Raw genomic sequence first — 24,836 nt, 5'->3', positions numbered from 1 at the left:
AGCACACGTTCCCCAAGGACTTCTTATTCTACATTGTGAGTTCCTCCTGGAATCTATCAGACCCAAAGTACACAAACAAACATTCATTATCTTGTTTAAAAAGAAACAATGCATTTCTCCTCAGTAGTTCATCCTGATGTTTGGAAGGCTTGTGCCAACAGTGCACAGTTCGGGTAAAAGCTGCAGTACAAAGAGCATGTAATTATCACCACCAGATGAAGGACAGACTTTCACATAATACCCTGGTATTTCACAGAGGTTGTACAACCCATTCTGTTAATACAGTACTTCTGTATGCTCTTGACTGAGAAAGGCTTATTTCCCGATGGGACTGAAATGACCCCTGCTTGCTCATAGTGGAAAAGGGACCGGTTCTATTGGAGGATCTTGGTTGATAGTGATGATATTGATCTGAATGTCCCTGGAATATGTAGTTGTTGCTACGGTTACCTGAGAATTGTGAAGAGCCTCCTCTGATGTATAGGGGCGGGGCCTGGAAGGCATAGATGATGTCAGTCTCGGCTATGCACGTCAGATCCTCCTCATCAAAGAAGGAGCGCTGAAAGCCTGTGGTGTAGATCTCTGTCAGGATCACCTGAAAGAGAGAGAGAGAGAGCGAGAGATTGCTAGAGTATCCATTTTATTTAATCAGAGACTTGGAAAATGGAGTGAGAATGAATCTGAGGATAGTGTGCATCATCAAGAAGAGTGAGACAAGATCACCTACCTGGTCTGGGGAGATCTTCCCCTCATCCGCCAACATCCTTCTCAGAAAGGCCAGCGAGCCAAAGAGAGGCACAGCCAGCCCGATGCGCAGGTATCTCTGGCCCTTCGTACTAAAGACCAGAGTTACACACAGAGGCCTGTCGAGTGAAGGGGAGAAAGAGAGAGAGAATAGCCTCTGCATTGAAATCGCTACCAATTTTATTACAGTCCATGACCAGGAAGGGACATAGAGTTTTCATGAATTAATCATTACATTTTAGCATTAATAATAGATCAGTAGGACAGTTTATGTGTAAGAAATAATGGAATCTGTATTGTGGGTCGATGCAGTTTTAAAGCTGAGCACTTGGCTCTTACCTCTCTGTCTCCTTTGCATGGAGAAGCAGTGCTGACATAGGCAGGGTAAAGGGACATAATGGCTTGTACAAAAACACTACACTGAAGAGATATGTGCCCTGTGATTCACCTGTGAGAGTCTATGTGTGTCTATATGTGAGAAGTGTAGTCAGCCGAGTAGACACACCACTCAGAAAGTCAGCCTCCTCCTCTGAGAAAGAGAGATATGGGAGCCAATGACAAAAGGACATAGGCAGGAGGTCCTGAGTGTACAGCACCTCTATTCTACAGACAATACTCTTAATTTCTATTTAAATAGGCAAGTCAGTTAAGAACAAATTCTTATTTACAATGACGGACTAGGAACAGTGCGTTAAGAGACTTTTACCTTGTCAGCTCGGGGATTCGATCCAGCAACCTTTCGGTTACTGGCCTAACGCGCTAACCACTCCTGCCACTCCTTATCTCCTTAGAGTCCATGCTTACATAAGTACAACTCATATTGAAGGTCTTGGGAAAAAGCTCAGGCTCAATTTTTTTATTTTAAATAAGTCATGTTTTTCTTTTGAAGCAAGAAAGAGACTGGTTTCCACAGTATCATACAACAGGTGGGTCTAATCCTGAATGCTGATTGGTCAAAACCTCATTCTAGCAGGTGTCTATTCCACAAGTTCCCACCGGCTAAATCAATAACGTTAAAATGCCTATTTACTCTGTTGCATCTGATTGAGCAATCCACTGTCTCATCAGCCCAGCCAGGCAATTTATAAACTCCACTATGAAAAGCATCTAACATTTCGTTTTCAACAGCGGAGATTTGTATAAACCTTGCTGTCCGTCTCTCCGACATTTGCAATATTGTTTCAATATTTAAATTTGATCTCCAGCTGTCCCATAGCAATGAACGTGTCGGGAGGCGTGATGAGACAGACAGGTAGGCAGCTTTTCTCAGCCAGTCTAACTCATGAATTAGCATAATTTCTATGGATATATACAAATAACCATCAATAGAAAACAGGTAAAACTAAACAAAGAGCAGCTAGTTTTATGTTTTTCCAGCTTCAGCTTGAAGTGATTATGTTAGCTGTGTTGTTGGCTAGCTCTCAAACAACAGTGTCCTGACAAGAGAGCTATGCCAGCTGAAATCGTGCATCATTAGCTCATTGTTATGGATGTATCCAAATCAATGTCACTAGAAAACAGCTTAAATTGCAAATGCAGCTACTTTGTTGTTATTCTGGCTGCACTGTTGACGTGACTGCAAGTTAGTCATAGTTGGCTAGCTAGCAAGCAAGGAATAAGAACATTGCCAGCCAATATGGCAATGGAATATTTACAACGAACGAGTGGGTAGCATCCATAGATAAAGAACAAAAAGACTGAACGACTGGGTTGCGTCTCTGGCAACTGAACCGATAGAACGAACGAGTAGTCGGCTTAGGTAGCATCCCTAGACTTGTGTTGGGACTATCTCTTGTGGAAGGATGAAATAGTATGAATAAATTAATCAAAATAACGTTTTTAAATCATTATTTGAATATGTTGTATAAAAGTGACAATGCCCTCGAAGCCGGTGTTTGGAGGATATGTTGGCACGGCTTGCTGTTCGCTTCTTCTCGGGCCTAACAACACTCATGCCAATATATCCCCCAAACACCGGCTTCGAGGGCATTATCATTTAAGTAAGTAAAGGGTGTTGAGCTGTGAGATCCCCTGCTGTCTGGACTCAGGGTAACCTCTACACTGGCTGTCAAGGATTCTCAGCACACGCTATAGTGAGGGGTATGGGGAGATCTCCCCATATGATTTAGCCGGTGGCGCACCTGAGTCCATTCCTTTATCTGCCTTTGACTAGCCAGTAGGAACACCAAAACAGTGCCTCATATTATCACCGTTCTTTTTGTGTCTCAAGACACAAACAGTGAAGGCAGTAGTTAATCAATGATGCTCTAAGCAGGCAAGCGTTACTAATTCATACTAATTACCTTGTTTGGAACCATTCTGGGACTGGTAAAACATCCCCACACACTCAATAGCTCAGAACTATAAAGGCAGGCATAGGGATAATTAACAATCTATAATGTTACATGATACACCCAATACCTATTATGGGAATTCAATTCCCAGTGACTAAATACTCAACTAAAGCCCTCAATTGAATGGTAATCTGAGTCAATGATTATACTAAACTACTGCAAATAGTGGCTACATCCCGAGAACACCTTTCAGAGGTTTAGCTCCCCGTCTCTGAGTACAAAGCTGAATCAATCATGATAATGAATCGCAGACTTTTCCTCAAGAGGACAGGAACATGATAAAACAAGATCTCTGATGGATCTTTACAGTAATAACATGCTGATCTGTAATGAGTGGCTCATTTAGTGAAGTTAATGTGTTTAAATGGAGACGCCTGCCATACCACTCAGTCCATTAGGGTACAACATCAATATGGGTCCATGTCGGGCTGACTCTGCCACATTGGTTAACACACTAGATCATAACTAACCACATACTGTATATATGACATGTGAGAACACATTTCAGTCCAATAAAGAAACGTATATGTGTGAGGTTGGGGTTGGTGTAAATGACTGTTGGTGTTGAAAGTCTACACTTTAGTTTGTGTTAGGGTTTATGGAGATACAAAACTATGACACCTTTTTTCTTACATGGGCAACCATGTACAAAATCTTAAAAGGCAAACCATCTGTTTCTTCCTTTCATAACTGTCTACAGTATTTCATGTCATTAGCCAAAAGTAGAACGAACGAGGCGATTATTTAAAGTTTGCCTGGCAAGCTGTTTGTTAGAGCTAGATTTTTTAAAACAATTCTCCAATTAGCATAAAAGCTTGCTTAAGGCCAGGCACCACAGGCTGAAATGACATTTTTGCATCTATAGTGCGTTCAGAAAGTATTCAGACCCCTTGACTTTTTCCACATTTTGCTACGTTACAGCCTTATTCTTAAATGTATTCAATAGTTTTTTTCTCATCAATCTAGACATTTTACTTTACTTAGTACTTTGTTGAAACACCTTTGGCAGCGATTACAGTCTTACAGTTCTTGAGTATGACGCTACAAGCTTGGCACACCTGTATTTTGGGAGTTTCTCCCATTCTTCTTTGCAGATTCTTTCAAGCTCTGTCAGGTTGGATGGGGAGCGTTGCTGCACAGCTATTTTCAGGTCTCTCCAGAGATATTCAATCAGGTTCAATTCAGGGCTCTGGCTGAGCCACTCAAGGACATTCAGAGACTTGTCCCGAAGCCACTCCTGCGTTGTCTTGGCTGTGTGCTTCGGGTTGTTGCCCTGTTGAAAGGCAAAATTTGGCCCAATCAAGGATCTGTCTGTAATTTACAACGTTCATCTTTCCCTCTATCCTGACTAGTCTCCCAGTCCCTGCTGCTGAAAAACATCCCCACAGCATGATGCTTCCACCACCATGCTTCACTGTAGGGATTGTGCCAGGTTTCCTCCAGAGGTGACACTTGTCATTTAGGCCAAAGAGTTCAATCTTGGTTTCATCACACCAGAGAATTTTGTTTCTCATGGTCAGAGTCCTTTAGTTTTGGCAAACTCCAAGTGGGCTGTCATGTGCCTTTTACTGCGGAGTGTCTTCTGTCTGGCCACTCTACCATAAAGGCCTGATTGGTGGAGTGCTGCAGAGATGGTTGTACTGCAGAAATATTTTGGTACCCTTCCCCAGATCTGAGCCTCAACACAATCCTGCCTCGGAGCTCTACGGACAATTCTTTCAACCTCATGGCTGGGTTTTTGCTCTCACATGCACTGTTAACTGTGGGACCTTATATAGACAGGTGTGTGCCTTTCCAAATCATGTCCAATTAATTGAATTTACCACAGGTGGACTCCAAGGGTGATCAATGGAAACAGGATGCACCTCAGCTCAATTTCGATTCTCAAAGCAAAGGGTCTGAATACTTATGTACTTATTTATATTTTATTTATTTATTTCCCGAAAGTCAGACTCTTCCCACACACCCCCCAAAAATACTCAGCTTCTGAAGCATCTGCATTCACTAAATCTTGTGTGGTTATCCTTAGATATATTCTCCAGACTTGCTCAGGGGGAATTGTTGATATGTTGTCAAGTTTATATTCTAGATTTGAAAAAATATTTGAATAAATGCATAAAAAAATGCATTTTACGTACATGTCTTTAATATTTTACAGATAGAAAGATTTTTAAAGTATTTATCCACAATCTGCTCCGGATAAGTCTGGTCCTGGAGTTTCTTAATAAAATGAAACCAAAACATTTAGGCTGACTTCATCCAGTGTCCAGGAAAATATATCTGTGATATGCAAATATGTGCAAATTAATGAGAATTTTAAAAAAAATAATTCTGAAATATTTTTATACAAAAAAGTATTATATTTGTGCCTACAAAGCTCCCCGTCAACTGGTGAAAGAAGATTGTGATATGATTAACGGAAAAAATTTCCCTATGAGGGTGTCGTGCAACACTCCAGTTGCTCCAAAGAGAATGAGAACTATTTCAATGACTGTATGTGTCACAAATAGAGAGCTCTAAAGAATACCTGTTAAAGCTAGGATCCTTAATTGAAACAATAACAAAGCATTCTCCCCGCCAATTTATCGCTAAAAAGCTAGGGGATGGGGCTGGAAATATGTAACCACTCTCAAATTCATGTAGCAACTAAGGATTCTAGCTTTACGTTGGATGCTCAGTATGAATGACGATGTACAGTATGAAATCAACGTTGAAGACACCATCTGTGGTGTAGTATTGGATAGATGAGTGTGTGTTAGGCTTTTGAATTTGCTAGGCACACCCTGGGACCTCAATAGGAGGACACAGCTGCATGCACTTCTATGACACTCCAGCCCAGGAATCTGAGATAGGTGTTAAACTCATCGCTTGACTCTAAATCATATTTTCCAATTAGGACAACTCCTCCATCTGCACTGGAGAATAAAGGTGAGAACCATACTGTTTTGACTTAGGGTTGGTCAGGCTGTGTGTGAGAGGAAACATTATCTTTTGCTTTTAACAAAAAAACAAAGTTGGCAAAAGTCTTTACAAAGAGCAAAATTAATGAGAGGGTGTAGGTGCTTGAAGAGTAAGGGCTTGGAGGGGACTAACTCCTTAAAAATTGATTTCCTGAACAGGCTAACGGCGGGTAAGCAGGGATGGAGTGATCTTTGTGACCTGGGCATGAATGTGACATTGTTCCTGGTTTCTGAGGTGGTGCTCCTCAGTGCTTTCCTCTGGGCTTCAAGTACACTCCATCTCAGCCAGGTCTATTGTTTCTCTGTGCTACTCCAGATCTTTATCCATTCCTCTAACATTATGAGCCTCTAGAGGACTGAAAGGGACGTTAAAAAGACACCAATGCTTAACTCTTGTCTACGGTGTATTTCTACGTCTGTACCTAAGGCAAGTCTTTCCGCCTACTACGGCTTTGACTCTCACTGACAGATGTCTCCCAATAGCTGCACGTAGTACCATGGTGTGGTGTGATGTGTTGCATGGTTGTGTATTCAGTATGGTTGGTGCACTAACAGGGATATTACTCACCTGGTGTGGCGCAGAGGGATGGGAAGTGAAATGCAGAGGAAAGGGTCAAAGGTGTTGCTCTGTTTATGACAATGAGGGCAGGTCAGCGATGACCTGTGGAAAGAAAAACAAGATTGTGTGATGTTTGATGCCTGTTTTAGACACCTGAACATGCACTTCTGTGTCAGGCCAGCAGGAAAGTGCATCTTGCTATAGAAATGGGCACACTGTATGTACAGTACATCTTGATGTTGCTGTAGAGATTTTTTATGGGAAAGAAAAGTGATGTAAGGGGGGTGGGTAGTGGGAAAAAGCCTCACGGTGAGACTGGGCCTTTAAATAGGAACCAGCACGCAGCAATTCCCTAATGATCACCATCATGGGGAGAATAAAGAACAGTCCTGAGAGATGGCTTGTTTCCTCCCTATATGAATGTTCAGGCCATAGGACTCAAAGGACAGGAAAAGAGAGCAAATCTTCCATTCTACCAATATTTCATTCCACACCTGGTTCACACACTGGCTCCAACAGACCCCTTTATGTTTAGGAGAGGAAGTTGCTTATTCTGGCAAATCACTAACTGTTTGAACAAAGAGTCAGAGGGTATTTCCATGGAAGTCCTCAGACTGCAGTGCTATTGAACTGGACTTGAATTGAACTTGACTTGAAGTACTTCTAAATCCTGTAATAGTTCTATGGCAAGAACTCCATGACTGGTTCTTCTAGTCAGGAAGCGAAAAGCATTTCACAAGGCTGCCTGAAACTATAAGAGCCTTTAGGACTGGAGTGGAATTGAGTTAATCAATGACTTTGCTGCATACAATCAAAACAAGTTGACAAAGCTATGGTTTCTTTGGAAATCTGAATTTCAAGCATAAATGTCCCTCTTCCTCTTTTACCCAGCAAGGCGATGTTTTAAGCCAGTATTTCCCTATTCCTTTGCTTTACTATTTTTCATTGGATCAGTGCACAGAGCTTTCACTTCTCAGGAACCTTTACAAGGGGTAGCCTACCATGGGAATCGTAGCCAGAGCATAGCTGTTTAAATGTGTTTCCCTTCTAGGAAGGCACCTGACAGACCCACAGTGGCGAGTGGGGGAGAGTGAATAAAGCCCTATTCAACTCAACCCAGCTGACACTGGCTCTGAGTGGAGCTCTCTCTTGGCAGAGTCTTATTCTCAACAGGAAACAGAGGAGCTGCCCATGTTCTTTGCATACAAATAACACTCCAGCAGCTCCAATAAAACATAGATGTACTGTGCATTGGTAAGGAACACTTAGGCCTAAAGGAAAAGGAGGTGATATTTCCGTGATGCCTAATGGATGAAGTGTGAGCAGCACTTGAGAGGGAATCCCTGTCTTTGAAGCAGTGATGCTGAAGGGTGAGCTTGAGTCAGCTTAAACACTAGCCCAGGGGTCGGCAACTAGAATCAGCCGCAGGACGATTTTTGACGGAGTGGATGGTGGGGGACCGAAACATAATAATAATAATTTGTACACTGCAAATTGACCCCAAATAAGCCCATAAATAGATTATATTTGAAAATAACAATTTCATACCTTATTTACATTGACACACGTTGAGATACATTGAGATACACAAAACAACAATTTGCCCTCAGAACAACCTCAATTCATAGGGGCATGGACTCTGCAAGGAGTTGAAAGCATTCCACAGGGATGCTGACCCATGTTGACTCCAATGCTTCCTACAGTTGTGTCAAGTTGGATGGATGTCCTTTGGATGGTAGACAATTCTTGATACACACGGGAAACTGTTGAACGTTTAAAAAATCCAGCAACGGGTTAGGGGAGGGTTTGGCCTGGAGAGCTTTACTTGGCTCATCGTGCTCTAGCGACTCCCTGTGGTGGGCCCGGGTGCCTGCAGACTGACTTCGGTCGTCAGTTGAACGGTGTTTCCTCCGACACATTGATGCGGCTGGATTCCGGGTTAAGCGGGCAGGTGTTAAGAAGCGCGGTTTGGTGGGTCATGTTTCGGAGGACGCATGACTCGACCTTCGCCTATGCCGAGCCTGTTGGGGAGCTGCAGCGATTCGACAAGATCGTAATTGGAACACAATTGGATATTTTTATTTTATTTAAATGTAACCTTTATTTAACTAGGCAAGTCAGTTAAGAACACATTTTTATTTACAATGATAGCCTACTGGTGAACAGTGGGTTAACTGCCTTGTTCAGGGGCAGAACGACAGAGGTCTACCTCGACACCTCAGGGATTCAATCCAGCAACCTTTTGGTTACTGGCCCAACACTAACCACTTGGCTGGCTACCTGCCACCCCTAAATTGCGAAATTCGGGTGAAAAAGGGGGTAAATATTGCGAAATTGGGGAGAAAAAAAGGGGGTATCTGTATCTCTGAGAGAGATATACAATAGTTCTTTAACCTGTCTCCTCCCCTTCATCTACACTGACTGAAGTGGATTTAACCAGTGACATCAATAAGGGATCATAGATTTTCACCTGGATTCACCTGGTCAGTCTATGTCATGGAAAGGGCATACACCCCCCCCCCCCAAAAAAACCCACTTGCGGGCTGGTTTTGGCCCATGGGCCGCCTGTTGCCAACCCCTGCACTAGCCTGGGTAAAACTCTAAAAGCCATTTTCCAAGTATATGGGACGTTCAGTGTCACCTTTCCTGAAAAATAAATGAATTAATTATATTTGTTATAACAGCTATTATTAGAACAATCTACTAAAGGAACCAGCAGGATTCCCCCAATTTGGTCTGCAGGTGGTTTTATTTGGCCCCCCAAATTTTCAGATAAAAATAAATAAATAACAATATTATATAGTACCAGTCAGAAGTTTGGACACACCTACTCATTCGAGGGTTTTTCTTTATTTTTTACTATTTTCTACATTGTATAATAATAGTGGACATCAAAACTATGAAATAACACATATGGAAATCATGTAGTAACCAAAAAAGTGTTAAACAAATCAGCCACCCTTTACCTTGATGACAGCTTTGCACACACTTGGCATTCTCTCAACCATCTTTATGAGGTAGCCACCTGGAATGCATTTCAATTAACAGGTGTGCCTTGTTAAAAGTTAATTTGTGGAATTTCTTTCCTTCTTAATGTGTTTGAGCCAATTAGTTCTGTTGTGACAAGGTAGGGTTGGTTGGTATACAGAAGATAGCCCTATTTGGTAAAATACCAAGTCCATATTATGTCAAGAACTGCCTAAATAAGCAAAGAGAAACGACAGTCCATCATTACTTTAAGACATGAAGGTCAGTCAAAAACCATCCAGCGCTATGATGAAACTGGCTCTTATGAGGACCGCCACAGGAAAGGAAGATCCAGAGTTACCTCTGCTGCAGAGGATAAGTTCATTAGAGTTACCAGCCTCAGAAATTGCAGCCCAAATAAATGCTTCACAGAGTTCAACAGACACATCAACTGTTCAGATGAGACTGCGTGAATAAGGCCTTCACGGTCTAACTCCTGCAAAGAAACCACAACTAAAGGTCACCAATAATAAGAAGAGATTTGCTAGGGCCAAGAAACATGAGCAATGGACATTGGAAATCTGTCCTTTGGTCTGATGAGTCCAAATTTGACATTTTTGGTTCCAACTGCTGCATCTTTGTGAGACGCAGAGTAGGTGATAATTCTTTTATTTTACCTTTATTTAACTAGGCAAGTGAGTTAAGAACAAATTCTTATTTTCAATGACAGCCTAGGAACAGTGGGTTAACTGCCTGTTCAGGGGCAGAATGACAGATTTGTACCTTGTCAGCTCAGGGATTTGAACTTGCAACCTACCGGTTGCTAGTCCACCACTCTAACCACTAGGCTACCCTGCCACCCCTCTGCATGTGTGGTTCCCACCAAGTAAGCATGGAGGAGGAGGTGTGATTGTGTGGGGGTGCTCTGCTGGTAACACCTTCAGTGATTTATTTAGAATTCATGGCACACTTAACCAGCATAGCTACCACAGAATTCTGCAGCGATACGCCATCCCATCTGGTTTGCGCTTAGTGGGACTATCATTTGTTTTTCAACAGGACAATGACCCAACACAGCTCCAAGCTGTGGTAAGGGCTATTTGACCAAGAAGGAGTGATGGAGTGCTACATCAGATGACCTGGCCTCCACAATCACCCGACCTCAACCCAATTGAGATGGTTTGGGATGAGTTGGACTGCAGAGCGAAGGAAAAGCAGCCAACAAGTACTCAGCATATGTGGGAACTCCTTCAAGACTGTTGGAAAAGCATTCCAGGTGAAGCTGGTTGAGAGAATGCCAAGAGTGTGCCAAGCTGCCATCAAGGCAAAGGGTGGCTACATTAAAGAATCTCAAATATAAAGTCTATTTTGTTTTGTGTAACACTTTTTTGGTTACTATAAGATTCCATATGTGTTATTTCATAGTTTTGATGTCTTCACTATTATTCTCGAAAATAGTAAAAAATAAAGAAAACCCTTGAATGAGTAGGCGTGTCCAAACTTTTGACTGGTACTGTATTTTTTTTAACGTTCTCATTGTTGGACAGTAAAAGCACAAGGATATCAGCGTGATATCAGGATATCAAGTGATTTTCATTTTGAAAATCGGTTCCCAAGTATTCCTACGCATAACGGAGAGACACGTGATTGTATACAAATATAAGCAAGGTTTGAAATTATGATTTTGTAGTCAAATATATCTGTTTGGGCTTCTTGTGGTCAATTTACAGTCTACATATTATTTGTAATTATGGTCCGGCCCCCGACCATCCTCTCACGAAAAACATTGGCCCGCGGCTGAATCTAGTTGATTATCCCTGGTCTAAAGATTGGCTGTTAATTCTTCTCAGTGAGCCTGCAGCCTCACCTGCTACTTGAAGATGTGTGCTTTTGTCACAACACTTCATCTCTGGGTTCAAAAGGTCATGGCCGCTCTAGAGATTGTTGATATGTAAAGCATCATTCAGCAGGTGATCCTGAGCATCCAGACAAAACAAAGGAATTACCTTGAGTCACAGTAATAATCTTAAAAAGGCTCAAAGCCCTATTTATTCAACTCTCCTGCAGAAATATAAATACATTAAGCGGTGAGACAAAACAAAGGTCACCCAGTCAAAATGATTCAGACAAAGAGAGGCGAGAAGCTCTGAGAGAGAGTGGTGGGTTTTCATGCCGCTGTAAAAAGGCTGGGCTTCCAGTGAAACTACTGTACACCACGTCCATAATCTGACATGCTCTGCTGCCTGCCGTTTGGCTTCACTCTAATGAGCAGAGCTTGACAGATACCACAGAGATTTTCACTGCATATTACCCATGCTAGGCTGTGAGTCATGCTGTGGGATGAGAACAAAACTAGCTATATCAAAGTTTTACCTTCAAGTACTGGGCAATGCATGATTTGATCAGAGTCTACAGAGTTGTAGAGAAATAATAAGTTCAAAATCAATACTTCCAGAGTTAGAGTAGGCACTTCACTTTTGCGGAGACATCACAGTCAGACAGAGAGAATTGTAATAATGGTACTGTACAGTCAATTGAACGTCACCAACGTGATGAACGACAAATCAAATCCGTATCAAAAACTTAGGATACAAAAAGCCTGTCAGTATATATGAAGCGTGTTTGTACACAGACTAAGTCTTGTCAAGTATAATGGGCCTGGTGATTGTATAGTGACAAACAGACCCATTACAGTGATAATACTCTGGCCTGTCAGTTGGCCTTGAGATTATATTACATACTGTAGTGTTACACCCAGGACTCAAATGCTGGAGGGCAATGAGAGAGGGACAGAGGAACAGTTAACTAATCAAAGATAGGGACTCCAAAGGCTGTTCCTAAAGCAAATAGCACAACAAACATCATGTCACTAATAGTATTATATTAGTTATTAGGATGACAAATATTTAATCATGTAAAATACATCTAGTATTTTAAAATTTAAAACACCACAGAAAGGATCAGGATATTTATATTCGAAACAGGACACTTCTCTGACCACGGGGACTCTGAATCCCACTTTCACACATTATTCTAAAAAAGCTTTGACAGTAGCTTTTCAGTCTTACACTTTCACACCCAGGCCTCAATCCTCATCTCAGATAATGATGCTGTTGCCTGAGTAAGTGATTTGGACTGGCCTAAGGGACAAAATCAGATTGTTATGGAAAGATATGGCTATGGAATATTCCTTGAGAGAAATGTCTATATAGTCCAAAGCTCTTTTCCACTGAACTAAATCCATGTTGTAGCTCTGAAATGCAAAGTTATGCTGTTTTTGAAGTTATACTGCATGTTTTATGGTTTGCTAGTAATCAGTGATCATCAGTCAAGTGTTGGATTCCAGTCTGAATCCTCCTGGTTGAGTCTGGCACAGTGTTTGAGTGGGTGAGCTAGCCATGGCTGCCGAGCTAGCTATGGCTGCTTCCTGTCTAGACACGCCCATTTCCCGGGTGTCAAAGCAGAGACATTCATCAGTGGGTAGCAATTAAGGGATGCGCTCTGGCAGATGTATTAACGGCATAACACCAAGCTGCCGATTTTTCAAGGAATTAGCAGATGGAGGAAACAAAAACAAGCAGGAAATTACAAAGCAAATGGAAACTTCCAGAGTGGCAAGTGTTCTAATTACTTCACGACAGAGTTAAAAGGTCCAAATATACATCTGTTCTATTGTGCAGTTGTTTGCATAATTCCTTGTCAATATAGTACGACATTAGTCAAGGTTACCCAGAGAAGAGTACAGCTAATGTAAAATTGGGGGCTTGACAGAGATTTACAGATACACTTGGCAGTTGGATGCAGAACTCTCATTGGCGCCTCTGTGAGAGGAGTGGACAGCCAAATCATGATGAAGGTACTGCAACAGCTCCACTACCTTCAGCAGCTCCAGTGATGTCCCGACCACAGCTGTGAGATGCATCTGTTTCATAGAAACACGTAGGAAGCTTTATCTCCAAGATTAAATGAACACTTGTGAAGCTTCAGAGGCTCTGTGTTCAAAGCTGCTGTAGCAGGCACTGAGGGGCTCTGAACACGGATTGAAAGGAATGTTATAAGGAATAAAACTGTGAAAACTCAATCAGGTTCATCAATCACAGCTTCAAAGGAAAGGTACTAGAGCAAAGATTGTATATGTTTATTCAATATGTAGGTAATCTATGCCTATTTGATTTGTACAGTTGTCGTTTTTCACTTGACCTCAAACAAGAACCAACCACCCCACTCATTTTACTCAGGACCATAAAAGCACTTGAAGGGGTCCGTAGTTACCTAGGAGACATAAAGGTTAGGTGGAGGGGCAGTCTTTCTTACTGCACTCCAGTAATTACTGAGCCTAGCTGGAGCATCAATACTGACAAGGCCCAATGTCTGCAGTGATTTAATGAGGTTACACTTCCTGCTGCTAATACATATAATACATATGTATATATATAATACATATAATACACAACCTCTACACACTTAGAGTTATAATGACATCTCCATTACACATGGTGTATCTGATAATTACAATTGAATCCAATCAATGAGAACTGGATCGATGAGTCATTGGTAATCAAATGTGATGTGGGAAAACAGCCTCCATACCTAACTTTGCATTGGTTGTACAATAATTGTAAAGAACTCATAGGAGAGGTGCAAAACCCAATAGACCAAATTACAGGCAGTGTGACCGATGGACTAACAGCTTATACCAAGACAAGCATGAAACTGATTTCCACACAAATGACCATAATTGCATTGAACTTTATAACATATGGTTCATAATTAAATGAAATGTATTAAAATAAGAATGGGCAACAAACTTTTACCCAATATGTTTTTGTTTAGCCAATCAACAAAGTTTTTCTAAATCTCAATCAATCTCTCAACAACAGACTCCCTCGCAACCTCATCCAGGTGCACTGACAGGAATAGAACGGGTTATACAAAAACACAACTGGCTCCGAATGGAAATAAATAACAAAAGCTGTCACATTTTGACACTTTTTAATTATTTATTATTTTCTAGCATTATCATCTAAGGAGCAGGTTGAGCCATGACAAATATTTCACAATGAACAAAGGAGAGAAAAGTAACTCTTCTGTTTTACATTCAAGACACTGAATCGGAGGGAAATTGTTGACTGACACAAATATGAGAGACAATTCTCTGTATAGTAATTTGTTTATTTTTCACCTGTCCTTCAAGGTGCCAGGCAGCAGTTTTTACATTAGGACAAGTCCATGACTTTCCACATTAAGTGCCAGGGATTCAGTCAACTGTCTTCTACTCAGCTCAGCTCAGATGCCATCAATGCTTGCAGGACTAATGTGCAGATAGTAATAGGACAATTCTCTAGCATTGCATTGAGAATACAGTATGCTATGGGCAGACCTGGCAAACTGGAAACTCACTTGTATTGTGCCTGGAAGTGTTCCTGGACAAAGCTGTGGCGTGCCCCGGGCTGCTGCGAGTGGGGAGTCTCAGTGACCATCGCCTCCTCTGATATACTAGGGCCCTGGAATAGAGAGTGGACAAACAGAAACACATCATTGTAACATCTACAATCGCTAACAGTAAAAAAAACACCAGATTCAACTAAATCCACTGCTATTCGGATGACACCCAGATTTACACACACCAAACCCACCTCTCACCTCTTTCCCTCATCTCTGATCAACTGTCTCCAGGACATCAAAAACTGGATGACACCTAATCTACTCAAACTCAACAGCAATAAAACGGAGGTCATGCTGGTGGCTGTCAAAGTTCTCCTCAAGAAAGTGGGTGACCTCGTGATGTCCACTGATGGTTGCACCGTCTGCTCATTATCTGAGGTCTGAAATCTGGGTGTCATCCTGGACCACTCTCTCCTTCGAGCCCCACATCAAGTCCGCCACAAATCTACCTTCTTTCACCTCCGTAACATTTGTTTTTATTTAACCATCCTCAAAACAAGACTGTGCACCATCGTGGACCGGGCTTTCAGCGCTGCTGCCCCCCCAAACCCTGGAACTCTCTCCCAGCCACCCAAAACTCTGGGGCCATTGCTACTAGCTACTAGCGTTAGCACAATGACATGCTAGCTGTTCCCATAGATTTCCAGTCATCGAGCTAACACCTATCCATTTAAAAGTGCGTCTTGGCAGAAATATCGACTTATTTTTTGCATCAGTGGAAACAATTTAGCAGCAGTGGCCAATTAATATAGGGGTTAACACTGGACTGAGGAGAGGAACAGATCAGCATAAAATATATTAAATTAATATCTGTCTAGTTAGAACATTGTGAAATGTTGTTCAGCAGTCTTTTTTTTCTATTAAAAGGGGATTTTCAAAGGCAGTGGAAAGTATTGACGTGAATGCAACCCGCTTGGGGTACTTCTCTCTTTATTCTTTAATCCACTCACCTAACTGGCCTTGGAAAAGATAAAAGAGGAGGAAAAAGCGATAAAACTAACAGACTGATCACTGAAACCATGTAAGGTAAAAAAAAAAAAAAAAAGCTGATCTGGGACGGCACACAACAAGGGCATAGCACAGCTATGTGATAATGAATTAAATGAATTGAAAACTGTCCCCGTCAGCGCTGATTTAACTGAACTAATCCACCTAGCCCTAGCTGCACCATCAACAACAATAGCAGCAACAACAGCAGCCATGGTCTTTGCTCCTCCTTTATCGTCACTTCTGACGATGTCTCTAGCACTTTCTAATGGTGGTTTGTGTCCAGTGTGACTCTGTGGAATAATAATTACTACAGATACTGTAATGGCACACCATTGATGCAGTGTAGTCATTTGAAACCAATGTAATGTCAAATCTGAATCATTCTCTCACTATGGTTTCAGGGTCATGGTTGCACGATTTCATAAAGCCATGTTGTCTTGTGACAGGAGGACCAGGAGGAGATGTGTGGTTATGATGGATATTTTGGTATAGCAATGGTAAAAACGAAACAAAGAGTACCATACCATGGCACTGAGACAGGATGGATGACTGAGTAAAAGAGAGGTAATACTGTATAGTGTCATTAGGGGCATTCATTAGGCTTAATTACCCCTCTCATTTCCGGGGATAAAAAAAAAAGTTGTATTGTCATATACACCAGATAGTTACTGTGAAATGTGTTGTTTTGTGTTGTTTTACAGGGTCAGTCATAGTAGTACTGTCTCCTGTGCTCCCTCTCCGGCCTCTAGGTCACCAGTGTTCGTTTAAGGCGCACACCTGTCACCAGTGTTATGCGCATTTGTGCATAATGACACTCACCTGGACTCCGTCACCTCCTTGATTATCTGCCCTTTATATGTCATTCCCTTAGTTTTTTCCCCCCAGTCGTCATTGTTTATGTTTCATGTCGGTGCGCTGTTTGTGTTTCTTGTTTTGTTTATTTATTCAACTTATTCACTCCCTGAACTTGCTTCCCGACTCTCAACGTACATCGTTACAAGTACGGCGCACCTGGAGCAAATTAGGCCTAAGTGCCTTGCTCAAAGGAACATCAACAGATTTTTCACCTTGTCGGTTCAGGTATTCGAACCAGCAAACTTTCGGTTACTGGTTCAACACTCGAACGGCCATCCCTTCATGAATGTCCTTGACAGAAATCATGGTAAATCAATTTAACAGCAAATAACAAAACGATTTTGCTGGCTAGATTACCGATTATTACTGTAACTGAGCTCTCACAATCTCTCCTCGAAGACGTGTGAAACTTCAACATGCCTCTGCACTACAGTCAATATCAACTGCACAATATGTGCTCACTGACAACGTCGGTTATGAAAGTGACAAAGTAGAACATTTTCCTTACTGTCTATTTCCTGATTTATACAGTTACGGTTACAGTCACCGTCTGATTATGCATCAAAGTATACGTAAGAGGACACAGTTAAGCCTTTATTCCTACAAAACAAGCACATTGTTGGATAACAATGGTTATAATAAAAAATAAAGGGAGCATTATGCGCCAAAGATACGAAGATACTCAAGTGCAAAGGGAATTTGAGCTGCCATTTGCCTTCAGGCATTCAGGATTTAGTGACATGATAACAGTAACATGATGCACTTCAGATGCATAGTGGAGATATTTAATGGTACAAAATTGTACATTATGGAGTGAATATATGACTACAATACAGCCTGTGTGTGTGTGTGTGTGTGTGTGTGTGTGTGTGTGTGTGTGTGTGTGTGTGTGTGTGTGTGTGTGTGTGTGTGTTTGCGTGCATATGTGTAGCTCCCAAACTGACACAGCTTTGACCTTGAAGGTGACAGTTGTAACAAAAAACATTTGATGTATCAGGATTCTTTTAAATTGAAAATAAACATTTATACTTTCAACATTCAGCACCTGAACAAAGCCACTGGATGTACACGTTGAACTATGATAACAAATCTCTGACTCACCTTTTCTTATCAAGTGTGGTTGACTTGGAAAAAGTCAAGCTAAAACCACATTTCTGGGTTAGCACATTATTACTGAAGTTACTAGAGCACTGTACCTAGATGCCAGGCACTTGAAAATGCATTAAGTCATCATATCATTTTAGCCCTCATTTGACAGGCTCATGGAGGCTGTCAGAGCATTATTCGCTAAGTCTCTGAGGTGTGTTAACTCTCTCTGTTGACTCTTTCTCCACCACACCACGTCTCCTGTCCTGATCCCATACTGACTGCCACTGTTCCCAGGCAGCCAGCTCAACCATGACCCCGTCTTACAAATGGAGCTGAAAGGAGGTTTTGAATTTCGGTTGTGGAAAAAAGTGTAGTGTAGTGTGGAGGAGAGTTCCTTTAACTAACCAACGCCACTGAGTCTTTTCTTCCAAGTCCACTTCAGCTTAGCACAGACCGGAATGTGACCGAAGCATGACCTTCCCTTCCTGCACGGGGCTTCAATAGGCACATACAATCACAAATGTTGCCTCTTCTCTCATTTCCCTCCACTCTCACTTTAGTGAGTTCCTCTATGGTTTTAGCTCTCTCCATCACACTCTACCCCACTCAGTCACTCCCTCATCATTCTCTCATAGCATTCTCTCTTTTCCCCTCCCTGTGTGGTACGGTCATGCTCTGCTGAGCCTTCTGTTATTGGTCAAGGGGATAACAGGTCTTCAGAGCAGGCATTGAGAGCAGAGCGAGAGAGGTTATGAGGTCTGCTCTCCTGAGGCCTATGCTCCTACAGAACATATAACTAGCTGAATTCATGCCTTACTACCACTCTCTGGTCTCCTCAGCAGCAGAGTTGACTAGAGCTGGAGAGATAGTACATTCCAGAGTTATCTTTATGCAGAGATAACAACACAGCGTTCCGAGACCAATGAGCCCAGCCTAGACACGGTCTTATCACCTCACTAAATTCCCTGGTGAGCCTGGCCAAGTCATCAGACTGCGAAGCGGCAGCAGCATGTTAGCAGCAACCGCTAGTATGGCTAGGACGATACCAGTATACCAGTATACCAGTATACCAGTATCGCAATCTGTTTTCAATGGCAAAAATTTTAAACCTGCTGTATGTAAAATAATGTGTGCTATAGTTTGTAAAGTAAATAAATGTGACTCTGGATGACAACATAATGTTTGTTTCCAACATCAGGGCTGTTTTCCTAAAGAAGTTAAATCCACTTTGTGTTCTGTTTCCTTGTCACTAATGAATATCACGATACTAGTATCGTCCCGGCCCTGCTAAAGACGTGAGCACAGTGAGAAACTGAGACACACAGACATATGATTCAGTAAGGCAGAAGTCAACTAAACTGATCAGGCTAGATAATGATTCCCCTTTAATTAACTAAAACTGCTACTGTGCTCAAAGTAATATTTTTATATTTTTTATTTATATACCGTTAAACTTCAATTAATAGCCCGGGTGTTTATTTGCTTGAATCACTGAACACAACCGGCGCTTATTAGAGACAGGTGTCTATTTCCTTAATGCACACAGCTTTTTCTCAATACAATTTTGAAAAGACTACAAAACTGTTTAATGTGAACTGTATGACCAGTATAAACATTATAATAACAACTCCATCGCAGATCAGACTTGCAAAGACTAGGCTGCCTTTGGCGTTGGCAACATTTTCGCGCTTCAGCACCATTCTCTCACTCGTTGCGCCTTGTATCCCCCGTAGTTGTGCCAACCATGTCAAACCACACTGCCGTCTCATCCTTGGAAATTATGTTGCTCTCCTCTATCTTCTTTTGCACAATCTTTACATTACTCACTGAAGTTCACTCATAAACAACTCATTTAGACCCAGCGTTTATTGGGAAAGGGCTGATGTGTGTGTGGATGCCAGGCTATTAAAAGGGACAGGCGGCTATTTGAGACTGCGTTTAATTTAAGTTTATGGAATGTGGAAAACTACAGTATGCACCTTGAGAGGTCTCATAGACTTGAATGTCCTGTCTAACATTGAGATGCTATCTTGGAAATCAGTTGTCAGAAAAAGGTCAAGCTCAAACCTGATAGAAATGCCAGTAAAATGGGTTAGGCAGAAAAAGGTGGAAAGTAGATATTTTGAGTCAACATGGAAAGCCTGATTTTAGGACAAAACGTATTCCTTCTGCAAATATAGTCATTTAGTGGTAATGCTATGGTAGTGTAGCCTACAGTAATGTATCTGCTGGGACAAATTTCTGTAGCTCACTCTATGTTTAAACACACACACACACACACACACATGCCCGGACATTAACACAAACACTCAAAAAGGCAACAGACTGATGTCCAAGATGGGAACATAATGTACTCTAATGTGTGACCTTGATAAACGCTTTATCAAACGACTCCTCTTGTCATGGACACAAAGAGAAACAGCAAGTTGTCTAAAAGCCTGTGTTCATGTCTGCTGCTTATCTAGGCCATCAACTCTGTGACACAAAAAAAGTAGTATGTCTGTGAAGGATGGCGCTTTAGTGTTCTGCTATAAGTGAACATGGAGATGAACACATTTTCAAAAAGGAGATTCAGATTAAATTAAAATGACTTGAGCTCTTTCCAACAGTTCTAAGATGAGGTGGCTGTGGTTGAGTGGTTTCACTGACAGAGCAGAGCCCTGTAATGGAGAGGAAAGGCCAACTGATGAGGGAACATTTCATTAGAAGCAGAGTGGACAAATAATGATTTATTACTAAACAGCTTCATCAGCAAAGGCTTGGATTGCTTGCTTGCCGCAGGCAACTTAGTCATGTTTATTTGACTTTGCCCTGGTTTTCTTATTAACAGCAATACTGTGTAAACAAACTAACAGATGTTTCATTTGTTCAACTTACTGCTTGATAGGGGTGGTGAGAGGCATCACAACAACCTCAAGCACTTTAGCTTCTAAATTGAGTAAAATAAGCTGAATTTAATTTTGTCAGCAAATATTGCCATTAAAAGCAACTACCCACTGGGCACAGATGTCACAGGGATACGTTGTCAGATCACATGATCATTTGATTGGCTGGTTACAATGTAATGTACAATGAAAGTTGTCCTTTCAAACAGTTCTAGTGAAAGTCCCTTCTAAAAAAAGTACTCTGCTATATATATTTACAGTATAATACCACACTTTACAAAGTGAATGATTATTGTGAAGGGGCACATGACTGGGCACAGAGGACATTGACGAAGTCTGAAAAGAGAACATGGAGGAATTTCAGCCACTGTCAATTTAGTGAACAAAACAGAACTCGTCATGTAGTAGTAACGTACGACCGCTAATACCCGAGATATGGTAAATTGTCAAATTGTCAACCTTGCTTAATCCAAAAGCCTCAATGCCAGGAGAGGCGTGTGCCGATACCCCGGGAGTAAGAAGAACATTAAAACTGATTGATTTCTAAAATTGATTAAAAATGATTTCTAGAATTTAGATAAATGACAAAGATACAATTGCGAGCAACTGAGTAGAAGGACTAGAGCCTAGTTGCTAGCGCAGCACTGTCAACGAGGGAGACAGAGTTAATCTATTGTTATTCCTGAGCTGACTGACCAGAGAAAAATACTGCAGCATTGTTATCAGCTAGCGACGTTGGCTCAAAGGGGTCATTTTCTGTAACCACCAGAGCATACTAGACAGTTTTGACAGCGATTTAAGTCCATGTCCAGACATTGGTAAGTGTAAAATTGAAGGATAAGATCGAGATAATAAGCACTACAGTGCAAACAAACTCCCTGCTCTTACGACACCCCACCACGCTTGAGGCCATTCACTTCACACAGTAAACACAATTCTCCAGTTGAGATGCCATTAAAAATGGATTTGGCACTGGTAGCACTGAGAACCACAGTGATTCACTTCTGAAAGATTTACCCAGAGTCAACTCTCCATAGAGTGTAATGACAAGACTAAGACTGATAACGGGACTTTATTTCATTGTGGTGCTGACTGAGAGCCTGAAATCACACACATAAACAGAATGGTCTGTCCTCTAGTGAGGTCTTAAATAATTAACCCAAATGTCACCCATAGTGATTCATACCAGTTTTCAGGAACCTGGGCACTTTCACTTCACCGCAGAGGAATTCCGGCAAATATCCTGCGCGGATCACCTGCCTCGTCCTGATGGGATTTCAGGGATGGAGCGTAAAGGGGAACCAGGTTTCCCAGTAATGGGCCTGCCGTGAATAATTGAAGCATCCATGAAAACACAGAGATGGAAATGTGCTTCTGGAAGGAGCAGAGCACTAGGAGAGAATGATTGAGAACAGGGGCTGCAACAGCAGAGCTCTAACCTCTCCAGTAGAGCTGAACACACAGACAGTGAAAGAGAGAGAGAGTACACTACACAGCGCTGACATGCACAGCGTTAATGAATCATGGACGTCTCCCTCTGAGAAACCTCCTACCATGTCCCTCTCTAAAAATATCCTCTTCTTTAGTCAAGTTGGACAGGTGTAGCAGCACTACTGTCAGAGCCCCAACTCATAGGGAATCACTCTTTGTGGGAGCATCGTTATGGACATGCTAAGTGGGAATGCTCTGCTGAACAGGGTGAGGCTGACCTCAGTATGTAGTAGGTGGTAGTGGCCTGCTAGATGATGTGTGTGTCTGGTCAGGTCTGGTTAGTGGGAATATGTTAGAAAGCAGACCTGTCCAGAGGCAGAATTCTGGCCTTGGTATCCTTCTGTGAGTTCACAAAGGGTATCAGCTACAATGACCCCTGGGATCTCAAGACTGGTTATACACTACATGACTAAAAATATGTGGACACCTGCTCATCGAACATCTCATTCCAAAATCATGGACATTAATATGGAGTTGGTCCTTCCTTTGCTGCTACAACTGTCAGGGATTTCCTCCTCTTCATCTGAAGAGGAGAAGCGAGAAGGATCGGAGGACCAAAATGCAGCGTGGTAAGTGTCCATGGTTCTTTTAATATGTAAATGTACACATGAACACTACAAAACAATAAACATGGAAAACCTAAACAGTCCTATCTGGTGCAAAGACAGAGACAGGAACAATCACCCACAAACACACAGTGAAACCCAGGCTACCTAAGTATGATTCTCAATCAGAGACAACTAATGACACCTGCCTCTGATTGAGAACCATACTAGGCCGAAACATAGAAATACCCAAATCATAGAAAAACAAACATAGACTGCCCACCCAACTCACGCCCTGACCATACTAAATAATGACAAAACAAAGGAAATAAAGGTCAGAACGTGACAACAACAACCTCCACTCTTCTAGAAAGGTTTTCCACTAGATGTTGGAACATTGCTGGGGGGACTTGCTTCCATTCAGCCACAAGAGCTTTAGTGAGGTCGGGCACTGATGTTGGGCTATTAGGCCTGGCTCGCAGTCTGCATTCCAATTCACCCCAAAGGTGTTCGATGGAGTTGAGGTCAGGGCTCTGTGCAGGCCAGTCAAACTCTTCCATACCGATCTTGACAAACCATTTCGGTATGTACCTCGCTTTGTGCATTGTCATGTTGAAACAGGAAAGGGCCTTCCCCAAACTGTTGCCACAAAGTTGGAAGCACTGAATCATCTAGAATGTCATTGTATGCTGGAGCGTTAAGATTTCCCTTCACAGTAACTAAGGCACCTTGCCCGAACCATGAAAAACAGCCCCAGACTACTATTCCTCCTCCACCAAACTTTACAGTTGGCACTATACATTCAGGCAGGTAGTGTTCTCCTCGCATCCGCCAAACCCAGATTCATCCGTCAGGACTGCCAGATGGTGAAGCGTGATTCATCACTCCAGGGAATGCGTTTCCAGTGTTCCAGAGTCCAATTGTGGCAAGCTTTACACCACTCCAGCCGATGCTTGACATTGCGCATGGTGATCTTACATGCTGACTACACCTCTCGCATCGCTTGCGCGAGCGCTGCAAAATAAATTTAAACATACATGTTATTCAATTATTGCACCCACAATGCTCGCGCGTGCCAACGAGCGTCTGCGTTGCCAGGGGCTAAAATATAAGTCAATTCTATTTGTGACGCTGATCGCGCTGCAAGTCCTGCCTCTCCCATCTCCTCATTGGTTTATAGAAGCAGATACCCACATGCCATCTCCTCATTGGTTATACCCACGTGGGTGACTGAAAGACGAACGGAGTTCGGTGGTGGTAATACACGTTATGAAAGTTAGTTGCCAATCGCCATATAAGTCCAAAGAAGAAAAGGCCTGAAAGGAGGAGAGATGACTAGAAACGATTCGGTTGACCGTTTTATGTGTAGATTAATTGTGGGAGTAGAGGACCTTGTGCATTTCAGGGAAAATAACAACTATATCCCAGGACATATTAGCTAGCAACAGCAAGCTAGCTAAATTGCCTTAAATGTTTAATGCTTTTAGACCTGTCCCCAAATTAATATAATTGGTTAAGAGTTTGTTTTGAAATTTCAATCAATCAACAGGTGTGTCTGCAATAGCTGAATCCACTAATTTGAAGGGGTGTCCACATACTTTTGTATATATAGTGTACCATGATTTCTGGTTTGTTTCTGACGACAGCTGCCCACATGAAGAAAATACTATAGTATACTATGGAACTACATTATAAACTGGGTGGGTCGAGCCCTGAATACTGATTGGCTGACAGCCGTGGTTTATCAGACCGTATACCACGGGTATGACAAAACATGTCTTTTTACTGCTCTAATTACTTTGGTAAACAGTTTATAATAGCAATAAGCCACCTCGGGGGGTTGTGGTATATGGTAAATATACCACGGCTAAGGGCTGTATCCAGGCACTCCGCTTTGTGTCGTGCATAAAAACAGCCCTTAGCCGTGTTATATTGTCCATATACCACACCCC

General features: G+C 42.0%; 1 protein-coding gene across 1 annotated transcript in view; it reads right to left on the bottom strand.

Annotated features, from left to right (window-relative positions):
• LOC112247019 (ubiquitin carboxyl-terminal hydrolase 43) overlaps positions 1 to 24,836 on the bottom strand; it is a 116,124-nt gene that overhangs the window by 60,328 nt on the left and 30,960 nt on the right. Inside the window, exons 3-6 of the mRNA XM_042307408.1 lie at positions 14,985 to 15,088; positions 6,627 to 6,719; positions 728 to 863; positions 451 to 595 (exon numbers count right to left, since the gene is read on the bottom strand). Coding sequence (XP_042163342.1) covers positions 451 to 595; positions 728 to 863; positions 6,627 to 6,719; positions 14,985 to 15,088 — 478 coding nt within the window. The remainder of the gene's footprint in view (positions 1 to 450; positions 596 to 727; positions 864 to 6,626; positions 6,720 to 14,984; positions 15,089 to 24,836) is intronic.

Source organism: Oncorhynchus tshawytscha, linkage group LG27, assembly GCF_018296145.1.
Source record: "Oncorhynchus tshawytscha isolate Ot180627B linkage group LG27, Otsh_v2.0, whole genome shotgun sequence".
NCBI lineage: Eukaryota > Metazoa > Chordata > Actinopteri > Salmoniformes > Salmonidae > Oncorhynchus > Oncorhynchus tshawytscha.
Note: the sequence above shows the minus strand (reverse complement) of the source record. Positions and strands in the feature narration are given on the sequence as shown.